At 45.9% G+C, this 12,749-nt stretch overlaps 1 protein-coding gene across 1 annotated transcript; it reads right to left on the bottom strand.

Moving 5' to 3' along the window:
• Positions 1-468: 468 nt before the first annotated feature.
• Positions 469-6,210, bottom strand: LOC118550821 (intercellular adhesion molecule 5). Its single transcript, XM_036116169.2, is given in 8 exon segments — positions 469-531; positions 533-678; positions 880-1,122; positions 1,797-2,066; positions 2,598-2,876; positions 3,133-3,453; positions 4,335-4,601; positions 6,141-6,210. Coding segments are annotated over 8 exon segments (1,644 nt in total). The 5' UTR covers positions 6,196-6,210.
• Between the last annotated feature and the right edge of the window lie 6,539 nt (positions 6,211-12,749).

Below are 12,749 nucleotides of genomic sequence, written 5' to 3'. Positions count from 1 at the left end.
GAATGTGTAGGCAGGAATAAGCTTCTGATTCCTATCTCTTTGGTATTCACTCCCTTTGAAGTCCTGTCTGTGGACTAAGAAACTGGTTCCCATCTACTCATGAGGAAACCAAGAGAAATGAGTTGCATTTCTGAGATATTTCTGACCATCTCTTTAGTCTGATGTTTGGGAGCAAAGGTAAGGATCTTTTTTGAGTCTAAGAGCGAGTGGACTGATTAAGCACACAGTAAGGAGCAAGAGGCCCTCTCATCAGCTGGACACTGTGAGTGAAATTCCTAGTGACTAGAGTGACTTCAGAGGAGCTGAGCTTGCGGATGGATGAGACACAAGGGACGCGGGGTCTGAAACACCTGTTTTGTGGGACTGCAGAACACAAAGGGTAATGTCTCCTCCTTTCTCCTCCCCCCCTTTCCTCCCTTAGGAAACCCCAGTAGTAGAGATTGCCTTCAACCAAATAGCTGTTTCCATTTAACAATTATGTGCATTGCACTTTTCTGCTTGCTGAACAGCAAACTGGCTTTTCTCCTCTTTTGTTCTTCTCTTTCTGCCTGTAGGGCAATTTCCGCCTCTCTATTTTGCAAGGCCGGTAGTTCAGATACAGTGCTATGGTGATTACACCCACTCCAAGGGCAACAATAACGATGACGAAGATGGTGGAGCTGATTCCTTCATCCAGTCCTGCCCAAGTACAGAAGACAAAGTTCGGGAGGGTTACAGGGCAGAGAGAGTCCCTGCCTCTCCCAGCCTACCACACCCACCTCTCAGTTTCACCCTCCCTCCGCCCACTGGAAGTTTTCTTCTTTCCAGGTTTGGATAAGAATCCCAAACTCCTGGGGGATTTCCGTCCTGGGCCTGGCAGCGGGGGAGAGCCACAGTCACCTTGAACGATGACAGCAATGTCTTTGCTGACGGAGCCCAGCTGGTTAGTGGCTGTGCAGCAGTAGGTTCCCGTGTGGTTGTAGGCTGCCTTGTGTGGCACCTCAACGTGGAAGATCACTCCGTTCCAGGTACACACCAAGGCTGGAGTTGGGTTTCCCTTTGGGACGCACGCAAGCATCTGCTCTGTCCCTTTGACCCACGTCTGGTTGCCAGGGCAGTCAGATTCCTCTAACCGAGGCTTGTCTGGAAGACAGTCCCCCAGAGAACTGAGCTCAGTGTGCCACATTCCTTCCTCACCCAGAGGCTCAGCTCCCCCTCCTCCCCTAATCCAAATACTGTGTCCCTTTGACCCAACAGCTTTCCTTCCTGAGGGAAGGACCACTGTTCCCTGCTTTGGGCCATGTTCGTCTTTCCTTCCCTAGGGGCGAGGAGTCTGAGACGCATCAAAGGCATTCTAATGGATTCAGACTAAATGATCTGGGTTGTCCTATCAATGGTGGCTTCCCTACTTCCCATCTTTGCTTCTCAGTGAGTGAGGAGATGGGTAGGGACGACCCCAGAGATGAGAGATTTTCTACTTTTCCAAAATACAGATTCTTATATGAAAATTTCCCTCCTCAGCATAAACTCCCAAAACTATCACTTTCTGTGTCCTCAGCCATCAACCCTCAACTAATACCACCTGATCACCTTGTATTCTCTTTTCCATTCCCAGTTCCCCCTCATGTTTCTCCCAGCTCACTTTCCTGGGGCTAAGGTAAGCTTGGGGAGCTTTAATGTTATTTCCTTCTTTGATTTTTTTATTTTAATGAGAAAAATGTGGTAACTCTAATAATGAAGTTGCTGGCCAAGACCTCTGGAAATGAAAGACTAATAATAATCCTTGTTTTGACCAGAAAGATCAGTCTTCTACTCACATAAGACATGGAGCTGCATTGCAGTGGTTTTGATCAACCGTTGACCCTGAAGCTCCAAAGAGGCCTCACAGGAGAAATTTCGGCCATTATCTTCCTCCCTGGTGGTAAGTAAAAGCCAGGCAGGCTCCCCAGGGCCAGGGAGGTCTGGGGCTCCCTTCAGCCGAAGAGTAGGGCTGGGTGATGTTAATACATGCCCTGAACAGGTCACATTAATGTCTGTCCCTGCCAATGGGTATAATTCTTCTATCTCCAGGATTGGTGGAGGGAAGCCTATAAGAAAAGGAAAAAGAGAACCAAACATATTTCTCAAAACTCACAGCCACTTCTGTACTCTTGCTGCTGAAGGTGTGGTATCTAGGCAGACAAGATAGGAAAGACTTTAGATACCCTCCTGCCTCAGTGCTGAATGGCAGGAGCAGTGAGATTTGGGAACTTGAGAGCTCTTCTTACAACAAATGCAGCGTGCGTACATTTGGCTGTGCCTCTGTGGCAAGGACAGCAGGATGGCTTTTCATCTTACAGATTTTTCCTCTTTACCTCAAAAGTTGTTCTAGAAACAAGTTGAAGGACCCACAATCACTCTGTAAGTAGGATGGCCTAGGGAAACAGGGTGAAGGCTGAAGAGAACTACTGTCCCAATGCGTGTCTCCAACCTGCCTGCACTCATCAGAGAAAACTCACTTGAGAGTATACCTGGGAAAGGTTAGTAGGGATATTTACTGTTGAATCACCAAGACTTTACTGTGGAAGATTTCAGCGGCAGAGAAACCCGTTGCGGAAGGGAAGAGGCAGGTCACTTACTATAGACATGCACTGGCTCTCTTGTTTTCTGTTCCATTGGACCCAGAGATACAAGGCAAGACAGCTCCTGATCACCGGTCTCCATGGCCCGAACGGTGGCATTGGCCCATGCTGTGTCTCCTTTCCAGGAGACAAAAGGGCTCAGCTCCTGGTCTCCCAGGAACATGTGGAACATGACCTCTCTGGCTGGAAACACCCTAGACAACTCACAGCTCACAGCCTCTGCCATCCCAATCTCCAAAAGTGGGGAGACCCAGATTTTGGGGCTCTGAGAGAATTCTGCCAAGAAATGAAGAAAAGGAAAGAAAGGAGGAAAACCATGATAAATCATGTGCTATGTAGAACTCCACAACGTAGGAAGGGAGTGTGGCTAAAAGCTCTCTGTCCCCCAGGGTAAGTTTAAGGCCCAAGTAGAGGTAGAGCTCAATTACCCTCAAACCCTCATCTTAAACTTTGTGGGAACTTAGTCCCAAGGGCCAAGGTAAGACAAGGAAAATGAGCCTCAGGATCCTTCCACACCTGGGCTCTGACTCACCAAAGATCCGGAGTACCTTGATGGCTGAACTACTGTGAAAGAGCCCTCCACCATGTGAACTCAAGTCCAGTTCTGCACGGCATGAGAAATTACACCTGTCATCTTCCCTTTGGGCTTTGACATTGATGGTGACCTCAGCTCTTTGGGAGGCCACAGCCAAGCTCATAAAGTTCCTTCTATGTAGTTCCTGGTTACCCTGGAGAAGGGTAAGGGTGAGGTTTTCCAGGGGTGCTACACTGGGCACATGGCACTTCACTGTAAAGGCTTCATCCATGGCTACCCATGCAGGCTGCAGCTCCAGGATCACCTGCTCTGGTGGCTCTTTAAGACAAAAAGGTGGGCTTGATGAGAGAAGGCTACTCACTTTTCCAGAAAGAAATGATACAGGGACAGGCAGCTTGTGATACAAGGTGACTGTTACCCTTGAACCGTCTGATCAGCAGTGTCAGCTTTCTGCCAACCTTGCCCTACATGGAACGAGTCAGTCTTCTGACTCGTCTGCTCATGAAAGGTGGCCAAAGTCACAGCCAAGAAATATGACTGCTGAGGGGGAGTCCCTTGTGTTGACTGTTGCTGCCATTCTGGAGAACTTTCTCTCTTCCAGAGGTGCTTCAGAGGGACGAGCAGCTTCTGAGGAGCTCCTCAGCATCACACAAAAACTACACCCTAGTCTACCAAGCTTTTACCCCACCGAGGTCACACTTACTCTTATGGCCGTATCCGTGCCGGTGCTATTTTCCCACCTGTAAGACCTTCCTCACCCATCCCCATCACTTCAAATCCTTACCATTCTGCAGGAGGGAAGCTCAAGAGCCTCCTTTTCCATGGAGACTTCTCCAACTATCCCGGCCCATAAAGACCCTCCTTTCTCCAAACCCTATTTATTCTAAGAATTTGTGTCAAATAATTTAGCACTAATTGTATACTTCTTTGATCATTTGTAAGCTAGCATTATTGGCATATGCCTTCTGTATCTGAACATATGCTCAAGCACAATGTCTGGATGCCCTCTATGGTCTGCTCCTAATTTAAAATCCTACACCAAAGGGAAATAGAAGTAATTAGCCCTAGAATTCCTACAGTAGAACAGAAATCTCTATTAAGGTTCCTAATTCTCTCCCCTAAAAGAAATCTCTAATTTTTCCCTAAATAAGGCCTCGTCCTGTTCCCCTACTCTTCCCTTCCTCCTCAGCCCTACTCACGATACACAGTGATGCCAAGGCTTGTGTCCTTTTGGATCCCTGCACAAGAGAAGAAGCACTGCAGAATAGAATTCTCTGTGACATCCTCCAGGAGAAACTCCTTCCACTGAGGTCCTTTGTCCACCTGGGTTTTCTTTAATAAAGTCTCAATTCCACTGGGTCCGGGGTCTGGACAGGTAGTGCTGCAGTTGACCATTAGAGACTGTCCAAGCTTTACCAGGGCCTGATCTGGCCAAACAGAAACCTCAAATGTCTCTTCAGTAGCCCCTGAAATGATCAACCACATAGGCCAAAGACTTTGGTGAGGAACACATGACCCAAATAAAATACAAAGCTGATTCTATTTGATGGTTAGAAATAGGAAACCTAGGGGCATCTGGGTGGCTCAGTTGTTAAGCGCCTGCCTTTGGCTCAGGTCATAATCCCAGGGTCCTGGGATCGAGCCCCACATTGGGCTCCCTGCTCAGCGGGAAGCCTGCTTCTCCCTCTCCCTCTCCCCCTGCTTGTGTTCCCTCTCTCACTGTCTCTCTCTCTGCCAAATAAATAAATAAAATCTTAAAAAAAAAAAAAAAGGAAACTTACCCTGAAGAAAAAGTTACAAGGAACTTCTAGTTCCTTGTAACTTTAATAAACAAATTAAAACTCTGATTCCACCACCATTCCCTCCACTCATCATCTTTCTAGGGATCTTGATTTCTCTGTTAGTGTCACCTTGGAAACTATGGAGTTCTTAAAACTCATGCCCAGGAAACCATTCTCTTCCTGAGCTTCCAGAGGTCTTGGAAGCTCCCAGGATTGGCTGCTGAGGGCTCTCAAGGGGTTATCAGGCCCTGGAGAAAAGAGCTTTGTTACTTATACCTCAAAGCAGTGTTTCTTTGAAATTATGGTCTAAGGACTGCCTTCACCAGAATCACCTGGGGTCCTTGTAAAACTGCAGATTCTAGCTCCACCTCAGACTGAATGATTAAGAACTTGTGAAAGTGGGACCTGGAAGTAATGCAAGTGAGCAGAACAAGCATTCCTGATGACCCATATGCATACCAAATCAGAAGAACCACTAGCCTGAAGGTGACTCCTAGGGTCATTCATTTCCCAGAAAGCTTTTCACCTCTTCTCAACATGAGACTATTCCTTTTTGCTTTGGTACTAAGGCAACAGATGTTTTTGGATGCTTAAGAGTTTAGTCTGTTAGGGAAATCTCAGGTGCAATGAGAGAGACATCAGGTATATTTTAGATGCCTGACATAGGTGAGAGGCAGTCTTCTGAAAGCTTCCCTACAGGTCCCTTTTAGCTACTCCGTGTCCACCATCTGCTTTGTCTCCCAAATACCAGTCCCATCTAGGAATACACAACTCATGAGGCCGAGTTACCTACTAAGGCTCCAGTTCCTTTCTTGCCATCCAGAGAACTCCCTCCTCATAATTGAGCTATGGGCCCTCTCCTATCAAGACCCTATTGTAGCTTTTCATGACACAGAAGGTGGCAACAATGAAGTAAAAATATTCTCAAGAGTGGAAAAATAAGACAGTCCTGGGGCAGCAGGGAGCCAAGGAGAGAAGGCATATTTCTTAAGGAGAGTTCTCTCTAATGGTCTATTATCCTGTCCCTCAATTCGGGTTCCCCAATTATAAGCCAGAGATACCTACAGATTCTGTGTCCTAATGATCCCAAAATAGGAATCTCTCCCTAGGGTCCAGACAAGTGTCAATTTTTGCCCTGAAGTACTTCTTATCCTCTTTCTCATTGGCCAGCCATCTGCACCTGGGTACATACTGACTAAAGAAACTGTCCCCAAATAGCCTCACCTGGGAAAGGGATCAAGGCCAGCAGGGCCCAGACACGAAAGAGCAGCACTTCCATCCTTGTGAGAAGGGCCAAAAGCTGGAGAGAAAGGAGAAAACAATGCTGGAGAAAGTGATCAAAGAAAAGCAAAAGGATATAGAAAATTATTTCTTTGATATTGTTAAAGGTCAGCCCCTTTCCTAAAACCTTGCATAGTCTGGAGAAATTGTAGCAAGAGTAACAGTGGTATGTTGTGGGTGTACTAAAAGGACATAGGAAAATAACAGAGGATATTAGATTGAGACTCTTGTAAAGCTTGTATTGCATTTATCTGTTTACAGATTTGCCTCCATCTATTTGAGTCAATAGAAGGCTGTTAGCATGAAAACAAAAAATGAAGTTTAGAGAGATGAGATCGGCCAATGTATATCTAGCATTGTCCAATGGAAAGTGACCCTGAATCTAGAAAACATGGTCGCTAGAGTCCCATTCTCTGATATAAGGGAGAAATGTTTCATCACGGCTCTCTCCTCATGACCTCTATGAAATATCCCTCAAGACAATCCATCTCTTTCTGATCTGCCTCCATGTTCACCAAGCAACCTTTGGATTATTAATTTGGCTAAGTGTAAAGTGTCTACTTCTCTTTTCTCCACCAATCCATACCAAGTTTTTTTCTTTCAAAACCCCATTCAAGCTAATTTCTTCTAAGAAAGTTTCTTGACTAACCCTGTCCCACTTCACAATCCCTTACTTACTACACGTGGTACCTCACTTTATGCCAAACACGATTTCTGAAGCTATGTATATTAAAATGCAATTCACTTTAGTGAATTATTTTTAGTGATGAAATTATTACTATGCTAGGAGTTCCCTGAGGACAAGAGACTATATTTATCTTGCATCTCCACCTACCACAGTGCCTGGCATGTTATGGGTATTCCATTAAATGAATGATTACCCTCTAATTCTGTATCTGAATGTTCACGCATTGGGTTTCACACAGGTGTACCTTTACGTGTATGCTGGTCTGAAAGAGGTTGTTTTCTTGGGGGGGGGGGTGTCTTTTTTTATACATGCATAATAGGCACATCAAGATTTATAATCCCAAGTGAATGTTGCTCTTCAAATACTTTGGGAAAGCAATATATTTATTCCAGTAATGACACCATTATTCAAAACTTTTTTTGGAAGTGATTTAGAACTGGCTTTTAAGCTACATAAGAAATATCAGTATCTTTCTTAAACTATTTTATTATTCTTTGAGCAAAAATGATATGACTCAGACACCTTATTCACCAGACTTAGCTCTGAGTCTCTTTCCAAGGAGGGTCTCCTATCATTGAAGATATTCTAAAGTTACCCTAGACTCTGAAGTTTTAAGAGTTTTAAGTAATAACAGCTTTGTTTGAAAAAGTATAAAAGCCCCGAGTGGAACTGCTTATATTCATACATTATTCCAGCAACCAATTATTGAGCATCTACAGTATTCCAGGCTTTTAGTGAGGTGCTGAAGTTACCAAGATTCATCCAATGACAGTAGGAATTCCTGGAAGTTACTAGGAAGGACAAATATAAATAAAAAGAATATTATGTCAAGTGTTATTTTAAAAATTCCCAGGGGGGAGGGAGTAAAGTGAGAATTAAATGACTTAATTCAAGCCAGTGTTTAGCTCAGTTCCTGCTAAGATTTCAGTAAGTTAGTGATGATGCTGATTGTGTCACTGTTGCTGAGGCTGTCAATAATGACAAACTGATCAAGGAGCACTGAGGAGGAAATCATTACTTCTCTCTGAAGGAGCTGAGGTTTCTCAGACACCTCCTTTGAACTGGTTTTCTATTACGACTGGAAGTTTATTAAGGAATGAAGTGATATGGAGAAGAGGTCAGGCCAGACTTAACTCAGAAAATTCAAGAAGTTCAATATGGGTAGAGGACAGCTTATAGGGAAAAGAATTTGGGTAAAGTTAAGAGAAGTAGGTATACAATTAAGTAGGCAAGTAGGAATTTACAGAGTTTTTAAAGCATGGGGGTGGGATGATCAGCTTTATTTTTCAAGATGACAACACTGGCAGTGTGTGGGAAAAAGAAAGATGAAGAGAAGATTGGTGGCCATGAGATCTGTCAGAAGGCTACTGCAGTAATCTGAGGGAGATATGAGAGGCCCTGAAGGCAGGGATGGCTGCAAAATTTCTATACAGATGACGTTCAGGGGGTCTCAGTCTGGTTGGAAATAGAGGCTAGAGGTTGTGTTTACATAGTACACATACTGGTTTTACTTAAAATGTATCTTACAGATCAATAAAAATAGCATTCTAAATATTTTTTCACATATTTAGAAAATATCAATTATTCATATCTAGGATTTTGAAAGTGGCATGGAAAGGGCGGAGGAAAATGGCATTCCCACTGTTTGAAGGGCATGTATAACATTCATTCAGCTATATAATTTTTTTTAAATATCAGTCACATTAACTTGGACACTGTAGAATTCCCATTTATTCTTGTATTTCTTGAGGTAAAGTGCTCTCTTCCTAACACCCACTCCAAGGTAGGCACTCACTACTGATCTGTATCTCACTTCAATGACTCTTTCTCAATCACATCTTGTCTAACAGCTTTTAACATTAGTAACCATATACTATGTTCCAGGCTTTGGAACTATGCTGAGTGGTTTACTTCAGTTATCTCATAACAATCCTATGATTATTGCTAGTTTTATAGATGAAGAGATGGAGGCTAAGAGAGGTAAAGTACCTTGCCTCAAGTCACACAACTAATTAAGAGGTAAAGCCGGGATTCAAACCCAGACATCTTGACTACAGGGCAGTGCTTACTATTTCACTGCTTTTTTATATTCAGCGAATCTAGATTATCTGTGCTTTGATGGGGTCACAGTGCCACAAATAATACCCCATAGAGGTTAATCCAAGAGCTCCTTCTATTTTAGTCATCTCTCCTTAGCTTACTCCTGTTGCCTTTCTCTGCAAGCCTAATCTTGCTGTGAATGAATCTCATGATTATATTCTGCTCCTAGAGCCTTAGCTAAAAGACTTCCCATCTTTGATGTCTACAAGCCAAGCCAGTTGGTTTTCCCTTGTGGTTGCCACTAGCATATGCCACACAGATAAAAGAAAACGGGGTGGGGAGAGTTGATTTTTTTGTTTTAATACTCCTACACTGACCATACCTTGTTCTGTGTTGTTTCAAGTGCCCCAGTGCCCCTCCCCCCAACTATACCCACAGCTCTACCATTTCATCCCTGTTTTCACGTGGCATGTTATGATCAGGTACTGAAACCGTGCACTTTTACATTCATTCATTTTCTTAAGAGAGAAAGCAGCATGCCTAAGGGGAGACGATTTTTAAATCTTTTTTAAATTCCTTTGGCTTACTTGCTCCGTAGATGATATCCCCAAATTCAAGGTTTAAAGTGGCTGAAATCCTAGACCTATAATCAGCCACTAAAGGGTTGCAGGGGAGAGCGCAGGCAGTTGAGCGAGGGCCACAAACACCGATCTGCTGCTGGGATTGCTCTGGCGCTGTAGCCAGCCTGGACTTCCAGTCCAAGTCTGGGGCTCTTCCAGCGTTTCTGGCAGTATCTTACACAGATGTGAGTCCCACCCCATCCTCTGTGCTCTTTTCTCTCGAATTCCCTGGAATTCGCTTCCTGCTCTGGGGACACCCCCTTTCCCCCCGCCCCGGTTCAGGATACCTTCGCGAGGGGGGCCCAGCACCACCTCCCTGCCTCCCACCCCCAGTGCCCAGGCCGCAGCCCGCGCTCCCGCTTTCCCGTCTCGCAGGCCGCTCTCACTCCCTTCTCAGGCCTGCTGGTCTACCTCCCCCGCCGGGTCTGTTCGCCCCGGGAGGGCAGGGCATCGCCAGCTCCAAGGACGGAAGGACGAAGCGGACACAGTAGTTACAGATATTGGAGGGCGGGCGCCCGGCGCTCGGGCACGGCGCGCGAGGCCCGCTCCCGCTCGGAAGGAGCCTCGTGTCTCGCGTGCACACAGTGTGGCTCTCACGCTCTCGGCCCGACAGGCCCGGAAGGCCTGTGAAGGCAGACGACATTGAAAACATTAAAAACACGCGGAAAAAAAGTACTTCAGCGAGTGCTCCTCGGGGGTTTCCGGGCCGCTACCGTGAGAGAAGGCGAAGCCCGCCACACGAGGTCAGACCTCCGCAGACTGGACGGAAAAGCCGGGAGGAGACACCGGCACGAACCGAAGCACACAGAGCCAGACCTAAATCCTCACTGAGGGCCGCTGCTCGCTGCTCCGGTCGCTCCTCGGGTGGCTCGGCCGCCTCGCCTTCTCCGCTGCCTCGCCCGCGCCGCTCTCAGAAACCCGGCACGCGCTCAGACCGTTTGGGAGGCACCGCCAGGAGGGGGCGCGCGAGGGAGCGCCTGGCGGGAGGATTTCCTGATCTGCCTAGAAACTCGTGACGTCTACGCAGAAACTTAGCAAGGGTTGGCTGGGACAAGCGGGGGCGGGCCAGGAAGCTAAAACCACAGGAGGGGTTTGCGGGGAAGATACGGGTAGAGAAGCCTGTATCTTGCTTGGTAGAGAGCGCATGTTTGACCCAAGATAATAGCTACTCGGAGAAACAAAGTGAAAAGAAAGAGAAAGGGTTATTGTAGCAAGTAATGGCACTATAAGAAAAACAAAGGGTGGTGCGCCCCTGTGCCTATTTGTCATGTGGTACGGCCTTAACACGTGAGGTGCCGCGCGCGGGAAAGGGCTGCGCGCGCAGCGGTCGCGCAGCTTCTTGGGTGTCGGATGTCGGTGCCTCGCTCGGTTCAGAATCTAGGTGGCGTCACTACGGGTTCTTCCTGGGTGACCTGGGAAATGGGTTCCACGGGACTTTTTGGCAATATCCGAAAAGACCTTTTTGTGCCCCCCCCCCCCCCCCCGTTTCTCCAAATACAAATAACGCTCTTGAGTGAACGAGCATTCCCTTCCTCACTTCCTACCAAACGTGCCCGCGCTCTCGCTCCCGCGCCCAGGAGCTATCAATAAGCCGTAGAAAGGGGTGAGTAAATCCTCTGTTGCATCTCTCCACCCGAGACCCTTTTCCTCCGCTTTTATGTCAAACGTCTTCGGAGGCTCGTTTCTCAAGAACACTCTCCTGCGTCCAAATTGGGCCATGCTCAGGGGCGTCCTGCGGTGTCCTTGGCTCTCCCGCAGTCCTTGTCCGATCGTGAGCCATGGGCGGAGTTCCTCGGTGCAGTGAACTTTGAGGATTTGGGAGTTTGTTTTCCGGGGACCAATTACTACGTGCAGTCCCCGTCTCATTTACTTAACTCCTTTGAGGGAGGCACTACTAGTAACTCCATTTTATGGATGAAGGCTTATTTCTTTGGTATTATGAGTGAGCGGCATCTTGTCCAAGAAGGGCAGCCGCCTTTCGTGTGCCCTAGTTGTACCAATGCTTTGCCTCCTTCCATACTGACAGTTTGAGGGAGAATGTCCCGAGAAATAGAAGCTTTGGGGCCAGACAAGCCTGTCTATGAATTCCTCTTTGATGTCTTACTAGCTTTGGGACTATGGGGAAATTACATAACTTCTAGTTCCTCTACTGTCCAAAGGAATGACAATTGGTTTATGTATGTGAAAGTGCCTACCATTGCTTTTGACACTAAATAGGTGTTCAATAAATGGTAGTCTGTTTTCCTTTTGCAATCACAGAAAGGCCTTTCCTGACTACCCACCCTAAAACGGTCAGGGTTTATTCAAGGCTGGTTTGTAAGACCTATCATAGTCACCCCTTCAAGCTACCCTCATTTCTCTTTTATGGCTTTGAATGGGTTTTGCTCATTCGTGTTAAGTATTTCTGCAGAGTGCTACCAAATCAACATCATAATCACCCCTTGCTAGAAACCAGTCTCTGCCCTTATACTTAGCAGGATTTTTCTCAGCTGCTTATTTTTATAAGGTACTTTTGAATGTCGTATTCTATTTTGTCATATGCTTACATTTTTATTGTCCTTTCCCCAATTCCTCAATGGCATTATCAACCTTAACTTTCATTTCTTTGATTAAAATCTTAAATTTTAATATTTTAAGGCTGTTAATATAATCCCATCTAATAAAAATAGGTGTATTGTATAAAAATAGTTCTTAAAAAATTATAGTACTTTTATAAATTGGTCCATAGTGAATTGAATTTTGGCAAGTGGGCTTGCTCCAATTGACCCATTTCTTTATGTGAATGGTACTTTCCCAGGGAAGTAGAGAAATCATTCCTTCAAATGGATAATGGCTTTGGCCTGGGTGGTCATGGTTGTGGGAATGGGTTATAGAAGCAGTAGGTTTGTACCTGACAAAAATGGGAAACCACAGCTAGAGGAATGTCCTCTTCTGAAGTGGCATTTCCCTTTTGACTATTTTACTTTGTTTCTGGGCTCCCCAAATCTGCTGCTTCCCTGATCCCTCAAGACTCTTTTCTCCCTTACCTGTTTGTTATTCCTGGGGCTGTCAATGCCTGGCTCATAGGCATATTGTTTATAGAAGCTACACGGTTGTTTAGGGTCAGTACAGTCTTCACCAGAATTAGAAGAACAGAAAATTAAGGGTTAAAATCAGGAGTTAGGGGGCGCCTGGGTGGCTCAGTCGTTAAGCGTCTGCCTTCAG

This window comes from Halichoerus grypus, chromosome 2 (genome assembly GCF_964656455.1).
Source record: "Halichoerus grypus chromosome 2, mHalGry1.hap1.1, whole genome shotgun sequence".
In the NCBI taxonomy this organism is placed as follows: Eukaryota; Metazoa; Chordata; class Mammalia; order Carnivora; family Phocidae; genus Halichoerus; species Halichoerus grypus.
The sequence above is the reverse complement of the archived record's forward strand: the minus strand, read 5'-3'. Positions and strand labels throughout refer to the sequence as shown.